General features: G+C 37.0%; 1 protein-coding gene across 4 annotated transcripts in view; it reads right to left on the bottom strand.

Annotated features, from left to right (window-relative positions):
* The window catches only part of Hira (histone cell cycle regulator-like protein), a 77,396-nt gene that overhangs the window by 12,549 nt on the left and 47,029 nt on the right, over positions 1-17,818 (bottom strand). For all 4 annotated transcript variants that reach the window (XM_067099916.1, XM_067099918.1, XM_067099917.1 and 1 more), the window contains 2 exons: positions 15,701-15,977; positions 15,341-15,590 (listed from right to left, as the gene is read on the bottom strand). In XM_067099916.1, the coding sequence (XP_066956017.1) occupies positions 15,341-15,590; positions 15,701-15,977 (527 nt within the window). The remainder of the gene's footprint in view (positions 1-15,340; positions 15,591-15,700; positions 15,978-17,818) is intronic.

Below are 17,818 nucleotides of genomic sequence, written 5' to 3'. Positions count from 1 at the left end.
GGAGATCTGCTATAGCCAATGGCAGCCCTCTATTTCTATTCTATTTATAGACATATGTCGTGACAACACTAAGCTTTAACATTACATGATCTAAATTATTTGACAGTTGATACAAAAATTACTCAACAATTTGTTTTGATATAATTAGTTCTTCATGAAAAACATGAATTCAACAATTTAACGCAATATAGTGTATGAAAATCCTATGAGTCTGTTAGTGTGGTGATGAGAATCACTTGTGTAAACTTGTTCCCGGATGTCCCAGATTTACGACTGCAAAACTGATGACGACATTGGTTGGTAATAAATACAAAAACAATCTTTCCCAAGATCTATATGATGACATGTATTTTATAGTCTTATCTAAAAACTCACAAGTTAAAATTACAATAATTTTGATTATTTATATTTTTGTATTTTACAGAATGTTTTTGTTGAAAACAAAATGTTAGTAAACTTATGGTCTTAATTATCCCAATTATTTATTACTGATGATCTTATCATCTCACATTTTTATTTTTAACAGCATATTAATATAGATAATAATAAAGTATAATGACTAAAAATAAAGAAACACAAAAAGGAAAAAATCTATCATTTTGGAGACCACTTATTTTTACTTAACAATTATGCATTTATGTCTCAAGCCAGGCATCTACATATCGGTTGAATTTTATAATTTTTATCATGTTTTGTTAAACCATCCTTTTCTTTTATGTTTTTGTATTAAACGTTTTCATTGGTTTAAACAATCATTACATCAAAATGTACTAGTATACTACCATGTATATTTATAAATTCCATTTGTTCTTAACCAATCACTAAGACAGTCATCTCTTTAGTCCCCTTGAGGGTCAACTATATAATCATTATTATCTATGGTATGGTAAATCTTTTTTTTTCAGTGTTTTGGATATCTGCCTTCATGGGTTTTACTATTATTTTAGGAGATTAAGATATAATATTAGCTTGTTTTTGTTCTTTCTTTATATCTTTATCTTTGGTTTCACCGATGTTTCTCTCGTGATAGTTGGTTTCTTTGTTTTGGGTGGTGTTTTCTCCAAAGGCCTTTTTTCATCTTTAATTTCCAGTCCATCATGACCCTCCTCTTACTTCCTCTGTGTTCTCTATTTGACAGAGGGACCAAATGAATTGTATTGGGAAATTATCCATCTCATTTGTCCCAAAAAATTTATTGCTCAACCTCATTTCAGTTTTGTTATTTCATTAATGATTATTTTCCTTCTTGTGGATGCACACTTTTCTCTGCTCTGTTATTTCATTACAGGCATGATATTGTTTCATACTGGTTTTGATTTGAAGTTTTATTATAAAATTTTAGGTCTTAAAGACAATCAAGTCTTGGGATTAAGAGGGTGTACATTTCTTATCCACTGATCTTGGGGGATTCTCTCACTTTCAATTCTAATTTAGCTTTTTTAATAGACATGACCCAGTTTTCTTGTAAGATTTTTAATTCTGTATGGGAAGACTAGTACATACATTCTTTGGACCTTGCATGATGATTTTACATATCATCTTGTTCATATCCAGTTTTTGTTCACTTAGAACCATTGTGATAGCATGTTCTTGATGCCACAAATGAGTCCACACATAAAGTTCATTTTTTACAATATTTCTTTGCATGTCCATATTTTACTAGAATGTTGACACTGTACTGTATTGGAATTTCTCCATCATGGTCTTATTGAACTGATTCTGGCCAAATATTTCTATTTTTGAGGTAGATCTTAAAAGAATTTTTAGCAAAGAATTTTTAAAAAAGGAAGCCTATGAACTTTGAGCCTTGGTAATTATATACCTCACAATCTTGACTCTGGGATAGCCTTTTTCTAAGAAAGTCCAAGAGAATATCACTATCCACTGTTCTCCAGGCAGCATAATGGTACCCTGAATGGTATTCATCAGTGTCATGTTTTTTTATTTTTACATTTATTTACATTATTCTATTGTTGGTTAAAAGCATAGATTCTCATTTGAAGTATTTTCATGTAGCATCTACAGTAGTCTCTCTCTCTTCTGTACATTTCTGCCATTGAAATCTATAATTAATAGAGACAACTTTAAAATGAGCTCTGTTTCATAATTTATGACTAATTAAAAGACTTGCTGCCAAAGCATGTGGTTTATTTCACACATTTCCAGTGTAATTAACCAAATGTTTCTCCTTGTTTCCTTCTGGGGCTGGGCTCAGGCTGACCAGTTATGAGGCATTTCCAACAGGCAAAAGCAGACTGAGCAATATGGGTGACACTGGTAATTTGAAAGTCCTGCATAACAGTAGCCCAGTAGTGATAAAAGAAAGAAGTGTTTAATAAAAATGCTTCAAATTAACCCAGGCCTACATGGCCAAAGTACATGTCCATAGTATGAGATAAGGAAACATGATCAATGGGTCATATCCATAAAATAGTAGTAATGTATTATAATATTAATTCACAATTACTACAAATAATGTTAGCCTTTAATTATGGGAAACCACCAATGCTCTGAGAGTCAACTCCCCAGAATTAAGACAACCCTAAACAAAATCCACACTGTATATTTCCACACATTTCATAAACTATGATTAAGATCAATTTGATGTACTATCGGTGAAATTATCAGTGAAGTAGATGATGAGTATGTCTTAGAATTGAAAGAACACTGGATATTAAGGATAACTGGGAACTATCGATATAACAAAACCCTTTAGTTTGATTATAAAATAGCTACTACCAAGGAAATACTGGCCTTTGCTAAACAACAAGAAATTGTAAGTCAAGCATGACTGAACTATGGAAGCTCTTGGATATAAAGAAATTAGGTTACCCAGATTTACCTTTCCTGTTTCAGTAACTTCAAATTATCTACCAATGTTACAAGGGCATTGTATAATAAGTTTTAATATCAAAATTGTCTAATATTATTGCCTTAACCTTAACAAAGAGGTTACATACTTATAAGCAAGGTTTACTCTGTCAGGTTACAAAAATTTTAAATAATTTTTTTGTCTTAAATTCTTAACCTGTTGCTGCCAGGAGGCAACAGGATGAGTCTCTGTCAGGATGTACAACTGTCACGCTTACAGGAAGGGCAATTAGCTGTCAAATCACTGATGATACTTTTTCAAAAATTAATATTGATTTTTATGCTATAATTCCATCTTCCTAGTTAAGAACAGGAATTTTATTAAATGATGGGATAAAAACTATTAATACTACTATTATTTTAGTTCATAAGAGGGACAAAATACTGAAAAAACCAAAGTGTTTACAGGACATACATGCACATTATTCTTTTGTATGCCAATCTCTAAAGTCCAGACTCACACAATCCATCTATGTACGCTGACCTTGTGGAGAAATGTTCTACACTCATCTGAAACTGATTTGCAAATCTGTTGGTTTCGCTTCACCCATGTAATCAATGATTTCATCATCAAATTATTTCTCAAAAATTTAATAATTCTCTTTATCCTCTACTGAAAATTTCACACCGAATCAGCAACAAAACTAGTGATGATCTCTCCTCCCTCGGAGTCGAAAAACCGGCAATGAGAAGTCACAACTTCCCTATCGGAAGAAAAGCTTGTTTTTCAATATCCTCAACATGATAAGGATTCAGAACTAGATGGATCATCAAGGATGTCTTCAGAATATCAGACACCAGGCTGCTTAGAGATTTGATTTATCTCATCTGAAGACATAAACAGCCTCCTAGGATGACATTCACTGAGAAAGACAAAACTTGGAACATTGTTGGTCTGGGAAAAGATCCAAGCATACTGAAAAAAAAAAATATAACATCTAGGGCTCTAACATTATCTAACTGAAAAGAGTTGCCAGGAGAAATAAGTCATCAATTACAGCTTACTAGAACATCCTGAGAGTGTTAATAAATGATGTTCCAACATTTTCCAGGCCTGTTAAACGATATAAACCTGTGGTGACAACTTGAAGGCTGCAGAGCAAAGTCTTGAAACGGACATATCCCGCTGAAGGCACTAGACACATTAGATCGCAGTCAAATGATTATTCATGAAATTAATAGGTTAAACGTCCGATCTGAATTGTATTAAAAGTCAACCAAAATTGCTGTGGGACAACAAGGACTATATCCAGACGTCGAGAACAAAATTTCAAACTTCAATCTTGACTCTTGACAAATGGTCAAAAAAAATTGGGGTTCAAAATTACATTCTAGTAATATTCAATCAATTTAATTCATTTTTGCAACTAATTGAAGTCATTTAGCACAATATTTCGATTCCTTCCAAAGACCAACTGAAAACTTATTCTCTACATTGTCCAAGACGGTAATTCACCTAGAATCAAGCATGTTCATACATTTTGTCCAATCTTTTGCAACCTTATATTAGTAAAATCTATAAACTTTTATATATGAAAATGTGCGCAATTCATGTAAAATACAAACAAAAACCCAGATAATCTGTAGCATTTTATCAGTTTGAAATCATTAACATAAATCACGCAGTGCCAAAATTTCAACCTTCAGTCAACTTTGACTTGACCAAATGACAACTAAAAACGCAATTGTGTTGCCAAAACTCTTACATTCTAGTAATATTCAATCATTTACCTTCATTTTGCAACAAATTGAAGTACTAGCACAATATTTGATTTATCCAGAATTTTTGAAAAACTTTTTCCTTACCACCAAAAATTATGATTTCACCCTTTGAACATCTCAGAAATTTTTCATCACTTTGTTAATGTTTGCACTGTTTTATATTAGTCGTTACATAAAGTTTTATATATGACAGGTGCAAGTTTCATGTAGAATACAAAAAAAATAACTCAGATGGTTGTAGCTATCAGTTTTGAAATATTTTCATATGAATCAAGCCAAAATTTCACCCTTTAATCAATACTGCAAACAACAATCAAATGGTTTAAAACTCAATTGTAGAACTAAAACTTTTACATTTAGTAATATTCAATCATTTACCTTCATTTTGCAACAAAACAAAGTCTCTACCACAATACCTTTTTGATTTATGGTGAATTTAAAAAAACTTTTTCCCTTGTTCGACTATACAAGTCTGACGACATTAAAAAGTACTTTGAAATTCTTTTACACTTTGTCATAATGTTTTACTGCAAAATAGTCTTACAAAAAAGTTTTATATATGAAAATGTACAATGAATTTCATGTAGAATACAACAAAAAAATAATATGGTTGTAGATTTACTCAGTTTTGCAAAGGGGATTTTCTTTTAGTTTCATGATAAATAGAAAAAATTTGACCTTGATAAATAATTGATGGACAATAGTTAAAACTAGACATTACCTCTGAAACACTTACAGCAGTAAAGTTCAAGGAAATCATTTTGAAAACAAACGGAAGTTCTAGGCACAAATTTGATGATGGTGAATTTTTGAAAAAACTGAGGTGTTATGACAAGATGGTTCAAAAGATCTGCATCATTTTGATGGATAATATTTTCTTGTGTTCTTTAATCTGACTTTTACAATTTGTTATTTAACAAAATCATATTTTGGCTACAGTACAAAGAAAAAAATAAGTCATTCTTTAATGAGTTTAGAAAACCATAAGCTTAATCTCAATTTGTATTAATTATATATGAAATTTTTTTGAGAAACTTGGGTCAAATTTCAATATTTATATATGATAATGATATTTTTTTCATTTTCATGGTTGCATAACAAACTTCAGGCAATGACTTTAAAAAAATGAGCCAAAAATGAACTTTTCCTCTAATAAAATTAAAGCTTGGATTGTGATTTTTGGGAAAAAAAAAAAAAAAAAAAAATCAATATGTAATAAATTTAACGCAACAGCCACTGCATCGGCGGGTTCACTTTTGAAATAGAGGCGATTTCGGCGATTAAGGGTTAATCAATGCCAAATGGTTCCAAAAGAAAGAAAATACCATTTAAAAGGCACACAACCACATTTTAAAGGTCCAAAATTGGAAGTTTGCATCGGGCATATCCCGCAGCTGGCTGCCGACACATAATCCTCAGTGTTGTTGTCCACTTTTACTTTTTTGGTCCCCTAATCCACCATTTTTATTTTCCACAAATACGAACAATTTATTACATAAATTTCTATTACAAAACTGAAATTAGAAATAAATTTATTTTAATTTTTATTCAGTAATACTGTACAACTTACAAACTACATTTTCTTTTTTTTCTAGCACTTCTACAAATTTGGAAGAGTATAATTTTCAAAATGACATTTTTATGATAAAATAAAGTTTTATATATACTTACCAAGTAATTACATGTTATAGTTTCGTCTTGCACAGCAGCTTAAATTAAAAAATTCGTGGGTAACGCTTAAAGTTCAGTGCAGACGGTTTTATACTAATTTACCAGGAACAACTTAGCATAGCAGACGGTTGGTCCTGCCAGCAGCTTAAATTAAAATACCAGGAACAATTTAGCATGCAGACAGCTGGTCCTGCCTACTAATGGGAATACCAGGAACAACTTAGCAGACAATCTCATTCTGTTTATGGCATATGTCCATCAAAGGGGAGGCAGGAGGGCTCCGATCATGTAATTACTTTGTAAGTATATATAAAACTTTATTTTATCATAAAAATGTCATTTTTATATAAGTAAATTACCAAGTAATTACATAGCTGATTTCCACATTGACAGGAGGAGGGATACATGGACACATACACTACTCCAAAACACTGACATCCAATCCAATGAACTTGAAATACAAAAGGTTGCTAGAATTGAAAACAATGCTTGTCGTTCCTTATTAGTTAAGAGAGCCTGCAGTAGAAAACTGCCTCTGGTTGGTGCTCAACTTAACTGGTAGCGATGTGGCGGTATAACCAGGAATGTCTGCTACTTAAGTGGGGAGCTTTGCAGCGAAATAGAAGTCCAATGGCTAGCAAAGCATAATTGGAAGTTTTGCAGTGAAGGAGTTAACCGAAAGCTGGCAAAACTTTAAAAAGTGCCCTTGCCCTGAGCGCAGTTCCATAATTAAACAACCATATAACACTGTCACCTGCACTGAAATAAAGACCACGACCCATCCACTGACAGTGGTGGGTGCTCAAGGTACATAGCCCCGGCTCTCACAAAACTCGGCACCTTACTACACGGTGAAGGTATAGTAGAAAATCCTATGCTTCCTTCTGCAATGCCAAGCCAGTTACTAATAATCACAAGGTACTGCAAAATAAAATTTTAACACTATTTAAACTTTTCTGAAGAGGGGAGAAGCAAAAATCGATTACGCTTCCAAAAGGTCGACTGTAGGATGGACAAAAGGGGTGTATATGCATCAAGGCTAATGAGGTAGAAGTGGTTCTGACATCTTTAGCTTTCACTTAAAAGTAGGCCCCATGCTCTCCTGAAACTAAGGATGGTCTCATAAACCAAGTCTATACATGATGAAGATCAATGTATTCTTAGATGGCGAAAAAAAGGGTCCTGGTCAGAACACCATAGGTTATGAATGGCCCCCTGTGCTTCCAATCCTGCTCAGGTAATATCTGAAAACTCCAACATAAAAGAGAGCTTCCTACTCTTCCCCAGAGCCAAGGATGTGGGGAGATTTGGTGCCAGGATGTAAGTGGCGCCAGCTGAGCTGGACGCCAGATAACTAATTGGTTGAGAGCTGGCGAGCACTCCTGGGAGCTCGGGGCAGAGATGGCGCCAGGCAAGCTGGAAGTCAGAAGAGGTAAAGGCTCGGGCTGGAGGGTGTTCCTGGGAGCCCAGAGCACTGCCCCCGGCTGTCAAGACCATATTCTCTTTCATTAAGTTCTGGAGAGGGAGAGAATGGTTCCAGGTCATGGAAGCGTACTCTTTAAAATCTCCCAGGGTAAACGAGCAAACTGTGTTACTGAGTCAGACTAGCTTGATACCCCTAAAAAGAGGAACATTAGAAATTCTTTATTCTCTCCAATAAAAAAAAGGCAATGCTGCAATTGAGTCATAAATGTCTCAGAAGAAACTTAAGTCTGAGACACCTACTCATGAGACACCTAATTTGGAACATCGTTCACTTAAGATTAGTAGACTGAGCTAGAAGATGAAGTCTGCAACTTTCAAATGTCTCTTGTAGCACCTCTGAAAAAAGCACCTCCTTCCTGACAAGCACCCGGACAGCCCAGTCAGTCCGCGTAAGAGCGTACCACCATCTGGTGTCTCTTGAAGTGAGGTTGTTCAAGAAGAAACAAATACAGTTGTGAAAGGATTCTTGGAAAGTCCACCAATCAACCGTAGCAATTTGGGAACCATAAATTATGGTTCAGAATGGGGCTACGAGGAACGTCGTAACATACTGAGAGCTTGAGAAAGTTCAGCCCTTCCTTGACCATGTCGAATGGTAGAAGAGCTTAGAGGTCTAGGTTGGAGTGATCTTGCAGTAAGGTGTCTGTTGCCCAGACTAGAAGATTCCTTTAAGGTGGCAGACAGTCAAGATACAGGCACATAACCCGACAGTTCAGGGGCTCAAAGTCCACTCAAGAGTAAGAGTGATTTTCTGACAGCTCAGTTCAACCACCAGAAATTCCAGTTGGACTAGAAATAAAAAAAAACTTGATTTATCGTCCGCAGAAAAACCCTCTTGTCACTTGGTGGCAAGAGCTAATGTAAAAAAGTGAGGACTGTGATCTTGTCTCAAGGAATACCACAGTCTAGGAGTGAGTGAGAGTCGAGAAGAACTGAAGTCTTAAGCTAATGGCTCTCAGCTCTCTGGCATACATGTGAAGGTTTGTTCCCCTGGGGACACGTCCCAGAAATTTCCCAGCTCCCCAAACCTCGTGCAGACTCGTAGACAACCAAATGAACTAGTTGCCGACCCTGTCAATACTTGACAGCCACATGGCCATCAGGGCAGGATCAACTTCTTAGTGCAATAATGCCTTGCGTGGACTCAATGACACCACATAAAGACTGACAATGTATGTGGAACTGTACGTGGTTAAAAACTAATATCTGACAAGCTTATAGGAACTTGGAAAGTCCGTAAGATATACAAAAGTCTGGCCATGGGTAACAACGGTCTTGAACAAAACCAGGAGTGACAACTTCTGCTACAGTCCAACACAATGCTCTAAAAAATAAATAAATAAAAATAAAAAATGTGAAAAGGAACTAGGCATTCAGCGGTGGGAGCCAAGTATGGCTAGAGAGAACAGGTGTCGAGCGCTCGGGATTTGGCACCAGGCGCCATAAAGCTGGAGTCAAGAGCTCTGGAGATGATCAGGCGCTCGGGAATGAGCGCTGCTAGAGAGAGGGTTCATGGCGCTTCCTTCTGCCTGGAGCCCAAGAAAAGTTTCCATAAAAGAATGGCCACGAAGGAAGATATCGTAATACCAAAGGGAAAAACGTACCGAGGATATATGCCGTCTGAAAGTAGCTGCAAAGCGATGTCCCTTGGCATCGCTTGAGAGACTCTCGTCTTTTTAGCCCCTGCTCCTGATGTTAGTCAAGATAGACCCTTACTATAAAATCTTGGCAAGAACCTCAACCAGGAGGACTATTCTGTCTAAGCATCAAATGGAGGAAAGGACAAAAAACACTTGTCTTGCTCCCTTAAAAAACTAAAGTCAGACTCCAAACTCCCTGTAGAGGTGACAGCCATCTTCAACAAGCTCATAAATTCATAGACAAAAGTCCTTGTCTGCAGAAGACAGTGCTTTGAGACACTAATTGATGTCACAAAAGGAAGTAATTTGGCCCGTCTGGAACTCTAGGCGAAGGTGGAACAGGCTGACAAGAGACAAAACTGCCTGAGAGCAGCTGTATGGTACTCAAAGGAGGGAGTCCAATACTGAAGGAGGGCACCTGATGATCAGAGACCAGAGTCAGCCACTTGAAGAGGCGTTCAATTGGTGCTGAAAGCTCTAAATGAAGATGAGCCCTGGGCAGACACATGAGAGCTGGTGCTGGAAGCTCGGAAGACAAGCTCTTGGCGCTATTGGGCACATATGTTCTGCTTGGCACCAATACTGGCATTCCGTATGCCTCTGGCTGGGGCTCCACTCAACCTGTAGTGATGAGGCGATATAGCCAGGAGTGTCTGCTATGTAAGTGGCAGCTTTGCAGCGAAGAGAAGTCCGATGGCTAGCAAAGTATAACTGGAAGTTTGCAGCGAAGGAGTTAAATGAAGGCTAGCAAAATTTCAAAAAGTACATCTCTATGAATGCCTTTCCAATGGCTGTTCATCGACACCTGTGGACAGCAGGTTCAACTCAGGGGCAACTACCCCAGGGCAAACCCCTCCGGACTCCCATGGACTTTATTATGCCTCCTCCCTGGTGCATGGGAGTCTGACAGTGACCTTTGTCTAGGAGCATCAAGGGACGAGTAGCCACCTCCTCCACTGCACAACACTGACAGTGACCTTTGTGGCTCGTCGGAGCATCAACAGGGACTGAGTAGCCACCTCCCCACTGCACAACCTTCACTATTATTACAAGGTTAATCCCTGTGCAACCCACACACAAGACTGGCAATGGCATGAGAAGGGATGAGGAGCCACCTCCTCCACTGGGAAGCTTCACTATCATACAAAAAGGCAAACAGGGTGGCCAGCAGTAGAAGCGAGTTGGCGCCAGGAACTCAGAAACTGGCGCCGAGCGAGTGCCCGATAGTGCCCAGCCTCTGCACTTGGTGCCAAGCGAGCTAGTAGCTCAGGAGCTGGCAAGCACTACTGGGCACTCTTAGTATGAACTATCAAAAAAAAAAAAAAAAAAAAATGTAGAACTCTTCATTACTCATGTCATCTTGTTTAATATATGTCCCACTGTAAGCAAGTACAAAAGCATGAGTTCTCGGCTGTCGAGAACTTCTTTCTAAAGTTCACCATAACCAAAACCCTCCTCACCACATCCATCCTCTGCATCTCCTGACGCCTTACACTCCTCAGTTCCCCAAAACTGGTATAATAATTAGTTCTCTTAATTGGTATACCGAACCTCTGTTACATGTACACAATACCATCATACAAACATATCTTAAACCATAACCAACATTCTTCGAGATTGCAGGTATGTCCCTCCTTTCCAGAAAATATTGATTTCCAGAACATCAAAATTTCACTATATTTCCTAATCAGTCCCTCGAGGTAGCCAACTTAATAATTAAGTTTTACACTACTCTGGAAAAAAAAGTTAACATTTACCGATATAGTCTCAAACTCCATTGAGTACCGTCATTACACATATTTCAGTTCCTATCAAACAAGAGACTGTTATATATTATGTCTTTGTATTGTATAGCAACAAATGTTCTGTGTACACAGTGCCATCACACAAACATATGGGTTGTTGTGGTTTAACTGGGAAACATTTGTCAAGATTAGCAAGATTTAACAGCACTATATTGGACATTAAAGCCAACAATTAGCCATCTATATTAACCCTCTATCAGTAAACCATAATAGAGACTTTCATATTAATATTTGTATTCACTGAAAAAGAAAAGTTCAGCTTCAGACAAAGACAATATTAGTATTCGGAGAAGGAAAGTTTATTATGTTAACCGTACAAGGTTGAACACACAGTACTAACATACAGACATGTCTCAAATCCTAACAAACATTGAGACTTTAAGATAAGGAATTCAATACCATCAATACAGTATTGATTCAGTAACGAACGCAATGTTTAGATTTATTACGCTGACCAGTAAAGGTGGTAAACCATTTGATTGCGAAATCAAATCAGATCTTAACAACAAAACAATAAAATACTGATCCTGAAAGCCGTAGGCTTGAAGGCTACCCGAAATCAGCTATAATACTTCACCGAAATCTGGTTTCCAACCAGCAAATTTACGAACAAAGTTGCCATCGGCACTTGGTGTTTACTTGAGCAAGGCAGAAACAGAATGAGATTGTCTGCTAAGTCGTTCTTGGTATTCCCGTTAGTGGGCAGGACCAGTCGTCTGCACTAAACTTTGAAGCATCACCTATGAATCTTTTAATTTAAGCAGCCGTGCAAGAGGAAACTATAGCTATGTAATTACTTGGTAAGTTACTTATATAAAAACATGGTTCCACACACACAGTGGCATATCACAGTCACAGCAGTGAAAGTGAGTGTCTTTTCTCTGCTGTGGTCGATGATTTGTCCTCTGTTTTTTGGCACCTGGTGGCATTGGCATCGTATGAATGAAATGACGTGCAGAAAGTTGGGCTGGATTGAGAGAACAGCCAGCGCAGCCTCCTCTCGACTGAGAGCACGAGCAGCCAGCGCGACCTTCCTCCATGAAGACTAATAAGGCACTAAAAGCATTGTATGGCCATTATTATTATTATTATTATGATAAAAAATAAATGGAAGTAGCCCAAATCAAATACAAGAGCCCAAGTCAAATCAAAAGTATCCCAAAAGCTCACAAGTAGCAGATTGTGAAATCTAGTCACCCAAAGGTGTAAAAAGTAGCCAGTTTGCAATTTGTAGCCCAATCTGGCAACCCTGTGTGCAGCCTCAGGTGCTGTTGCATTTCTGGAGACTTGCCAAGTACCCATCCTACATAAACAATATCCATACAATGAGCTATGAATGCGCACAATTTAAAAACTTACGAACTTCATATGACAAGGATAACCTGTGTGGGACAACTTCTGCAACACGTCATATGACGTGGTTGACCTTTTACAAGTTAATGTTAAAACTCACTGTGTTAAACAAGAAAAAAACAGCATGGCAATTACAGTGTAGCTTAGCAATCTATTCCTAACTTCTCGCCTTGCAAGAGGCTTATTGGCCCCCAATTTAAAAAATAAATAAGCTTGCCCATTAAAACTTTTCAATGGGTCTTAAACTAAGTACAGTAATACTTGATCTTACACAAGTGAGTTCTGCGAATTCACACACACCCAACTTTTCTGGAACCTAACTAATGGGCATATGCGATTTTTTCACAGACACACGAAATTCTCGAGAAACCCTGCAGAAGTGGGTGTTTAATTTTTGAAGTAATTTACAAGTTTTCATGCTTGTATGGCACTCATCTTACTCCGTAGAGGTGTGGCAGCAGTGCCAAGTGTCACCTGCTACATAAGTGGGGACCTTGCAGCAAAGAACTTCTCTGAACGCTAGCAAAGTATAGAAAGTTTGCCCCCTGCCCTGGGTGCAGTACCAACACACAACACCAGAGAAAAATGTTGATACTCACACCAAAAGATTAAACACACCATCACCCAACCGTTAAAAGACCTGGCGGGTGTCTCAGTACAGAGTACCCCCAAGCTCCCCTAAACTCAACACCAGGTACCAAGGCGAAGAGAAAGGAAGGAAGGAACGCTTCCTATACAGTAATACTTCGATCTTACACGATTTGAGTTGCGCGAATTCACAAACACACAAACTTTTCACTGGAACCTAACTAATGGGCATACGCGATTTTTTCACAGACACACGAAATTCTCGAGAAACCCTGCAGAAGTGGGTGTTTAATTTTTGAAGTAATTTACAAGTTTTCATGCTTTTATGTGTAAAATCTGTATGAAAAATTTCATTCTTTTATGTGTAAAATCTGTATGAAAAATGCATTTCATGATTTTATGTGTAAAATCTGTATGAAAAATGCATTTCATGTTTTAATGTGCAAAATCTCTATGAAAAATGCATTTCATGCTTTCATGTGTGTAAAATCTCTATGAAAAATGCATTTCATGCTTTCATGTACAATCTGTATCGAAAATGTATTATTTTATTTTGTACATGCATAACATGATGCAAAGGTAATTTTCAGCACATTCACTTAGTGTACTTTTACAAGATGTGATACCCATTTGCAAAGTTACTGCACTTTTCAAAGATGATACCCTGCAGAAAATGCTTGTTTAATGTTGAAGTACATTTATAAGTTTTTCATGCTTTTAACTGTAAAATCGATATGGAAAATTTATATTTATATTTCTGTACATAAATATCATACAAGTATTATGTCCATTTGCAAAGTCTTTGTCACAAGAACTTTACATGACCTTGAGATGAGGTTGTTCAGTCGCGCTCATTTGATAAAATGAATTCGTTAATGTAATATCAGAGATGTAACTAAGAGTTTGTAAGTGTCATTCTTTGAAAATTACCTGTTCACCTCGGAGAAAAGTACTGGTGTAATCTGTATGTGCATGTAATTACAGCACGTTCAGTTGGTGTACTTTTACAAGATGTGATTTTTTAGTTACTGCATTTTCAAAGATGATACCCTGTACAAAGTGTGTATAATTTTAAGTTTTCATGTTTTTAGGTGTAAAATCAGAATGGAAAATTTGTATTTATATATTTTGCATAAATATGATACAAAAGCAGTGCAGTTACTTTATTGCAGTCTTCTCTCATTAAGTAGTTAGTGCTCAAACATACTTTACAACTTATTATTTCTCTGTACGTCATTACCTGTACAGTATATGATTTTAAATTGATTGAATTTTACCTGTACTGTACTACCTCTCACGAACATTATGTACATGTTTTTTGATATTTTATGGAATTGTGCTTTTGTTGACTGGACACGACGTTTTGCCTAGTGGCTAAAGAAAACGGCTTTACTCTAGGTGACAAAGAAAACGGCATCCATGAATTAGGGGTAACATTAGTATACGTACGCACCTACTGTAAATGCGCTTATTATGAAACTGTGAAGTACTCAATTTTACGTCAACCATTTATTGTATTCCTTTTTATGGGTAATAAGCTAAATTTTTAAATAAATTACACTAACTTTAGTTCACTTTAAAAGTTAGCTTAATACTTGGGAGCATGATTAGGTCATATTTAGTACTTAAACTCTGAAATAAACATTTATTAGCATTTTTAAAGACCATGCCAAACTTATGTGAAAATTCACCTTGCACGAGGGGCTCCGGAACCTGACCTTGCGTAATTTCGAGGTATGACTGTACTTAGCTTGACTTGTGTACAGTTGGAGAATAAAGTGCACAGTCAAACGCAATCTCGGAGCACATCCTGGGTCGGGGACAAGTGAACACTCGGACTGACCAGTGTGTAATGGCGATGGTGTCGACTTCATCGCATCTGTGTCAGTATGACATAAGAGCCTATGTAATCGTTGTAGGACAGGAGATAGAGCCCTCCTGCCCTGAGTCCTTTATATTCTATCACTGTGCCAACAAGCACTATTCTGGCTGAGACCAACTACAAGAGAATTCTTTGTAATTGGTTGGTCTGTCTTATGGAGCCTTGGGGGACCATGAGAGTGCAGCTCCTTTGATGACGAACAGCTGCTACACTATCAAAAATATTAACTTGCCTTTGGGTTTTATATATAAAAACTTATTTTTTACTAATCTTGCACCCATGGAAACAATAACAGTAAAGTAAACAAACACAGTACATAATACCTGTCTTTATATCCACGATATGCAGGGTCTTGTCACGGCACGAAATAGTAGCAATCTTGGCCGTTGCTGATGCTGCTGTAACCTGAGAGGTAAAGAACAAGACCCAGCTGACAAGGTTGACTTGCTCTCTTGTCACACGGTGAAGATTTGGCACAGAACTCCCAACACCAACGCTGCCACTGCCAACTCTGTGATCATTCTCCACAACCAGCAAAGGGCCTGGTGAATCACCAGAAGGCTCACCAGGAATCTGTTAAGATATAAATGCCAGGGTTTAAAAACTTCATCTTCCAGCCCACCATGTAAGGGTAATTATACTAAATACATTCAATACACTATATTACCTCCAATTTATAATACCTGTATTCTTGCTGATTTAGAAAGAGAAGCTTCTGGAAGAATATGAATGACATCAACCGGTTGGACTGTTGTCACAACAGGCTGGGGTCTCGAAGGTGGTCCCTGCGCTACTGGGGGAGGGGTAGAAGCACGAGAAGGAGGGGCTGCAGGTGTTCTATCGTACATCGCAGGACGGCCTCGCTTTCTTTTGACGACAATTGGCTGAGGGTCATCATGCTTGCGTTTACCTGATACTATAGGTGTACAGGATCCCTGAGTTTCGTGTACTTTCTCTGACCTGAAAGGGTTTTGGAACTTCTATACTTTGTAACAGATTTACTGACAATTTCCAGAATAAGGATAGGCATTACTGACCTAAACAATTATTTTAGCTTTTGATTTTTCTGAATAAGAACTTAGATAATGTAGTTGCTACCATTAAACTGACATTATCATAATAAAATAAAGTTTTATATATATTTACCAAGTTAATTACATAGCTAACAATTTCTAATAACCGGCAGTTGAGGTTTTTATTTTAGGTCGTTGTCTCTTTGTTTTATTTGATGTAGTAGCCAGCCCCGCCCACTTTCGGGAAGAAGAGGAACAACTGCAAGAAGGTTCAATTTATTCATGTTGCAATGTCCATGGAACATGGCAGGAGGGCTAGCTTTTTAATTTTAAGATATATTTTCATTTCGTGTTATAAAATGTCATTTTTATGTAAGTAACATTGTAAGTCTTAGCTCTGATTCCTTTTTGATGGGAGGTGGGATTCTGTGGTTTATTCTACCTCGAGTGCTCAAAGTATAATTTGGAATAGAAAGGAGCTCAAGATTAATACATTTGCTGTTGACACTTTGTTTCGTAACAGAGCTGATGGGAAGATACTGTCTGGTGGCATTATCTTGACGAGTCAGTGACACCTATTTTCAACCTCTTTAAATGGCACCTTAGCAAAAGAACTGTAAAACGTAAAAGTAGAGAAAGTTTCACCCCCTGAGGTGCAGTACCAACACACAACACCAGAGAAAATGTTGATACTCACACCAAAGATTAAACACACCATCAACAACTGTTAAAAGACCTGGGTGTCTCAGTACAGAGTACCCCCAAGCTCCCTAAACTCAACACCAGGTTTAGAGTAGAAGAGAAAGGAAGGAAGGAACGCTTCCTATACAGTAATAACCCATTTGGGCACGATTCGAGGGTTCTTGCCCTGAATCAGTTAACACAAGGTCATTTCACTGGAACCTAACTTCTGGATGGTAGACCTGATGTTTTTTCACAACTCCACGAAATTCTGTCTAAGGAGGCAAACCCCTGCAGAAGTGGGTGTTTAATTTTTGAAAGTAATTTACAAGTTTTTCATGCTTTTATGTAAAATCTGTATGAAAAAATTTCATTCTTACTGTAAAATCTGTATGAAAAGTGCAAAACAGTTGATTTTATGTCAAAATCTGCATGAAAAAATGCATTTCATGTTTTAATGTGCAAGGGATTTTCTATGAAAAATTAATTTCATGCTTTGCTGTCTGTAAAATTCTATGAAAAACCCATTTCATGCTTTCATGTGTACAATCTGAATGAAAATGTATTATTTTTATTTTGTACATGCATAAATATGATGCAAAGGTAATTTCAGCACATTCACTTTAGTGTACTTTTACAAGATGATACCCATTTGCAAAAGTTACTGCACTTTTCAAATGTTGAACCTTCTGCAGAAAATGCTTGTTTAATGTTTGAAGTACATTTATACTGTTTTCATGCTTTAAATGTAAAATCGATATGGAAAATTTATATTTATATTTCTGTACATAAATATCATACCAGTATTCCATTTGGCAAAGTCTTTGTCACAAGAAGTCATACATGACCTTGAGATGAGGTTGTTCAGTCGCCACTCATTTGATAAAATGAACGTTAATGTAATATCAGAGATGTAATTAAGAGTTGTAAGTGTCATTCTTTGAAAATTACTTTGTTCATTTCGAGAAAAGTGCTGGTGTAATCTGTATGAGCATGTAATTACAGGAGCTGAGTTGGTGTACTTTTACAAGATGTGATACCCCATTTTAGATTACTCATTGGCAAAGATGATACCCCTGGCACAAAGTGTGTATAATTTTTAAGTTT

This window comes from Macrobrachium rosenbergii, chromosome 56 (assembly GCF_040412425.1).
Source record: "Macrobrachium rosenbergii isolate ZJJX-2024 chromosome 56, ASM4041242v1, whole genome shotgun sequence".
NCBI classification, from domain to species: Eukaryota; Metazoa; Arthropoda; class Malacostraca; order Decapoda; family Palaemonidae; genus Macrobrachium; species Macrobrachium rosenbergii.
The sequence above is the reverse complement of the archived record's forward strand: the minus strand, read 5'-3'. Positions and strand labels throughout refer to the sequence as shown.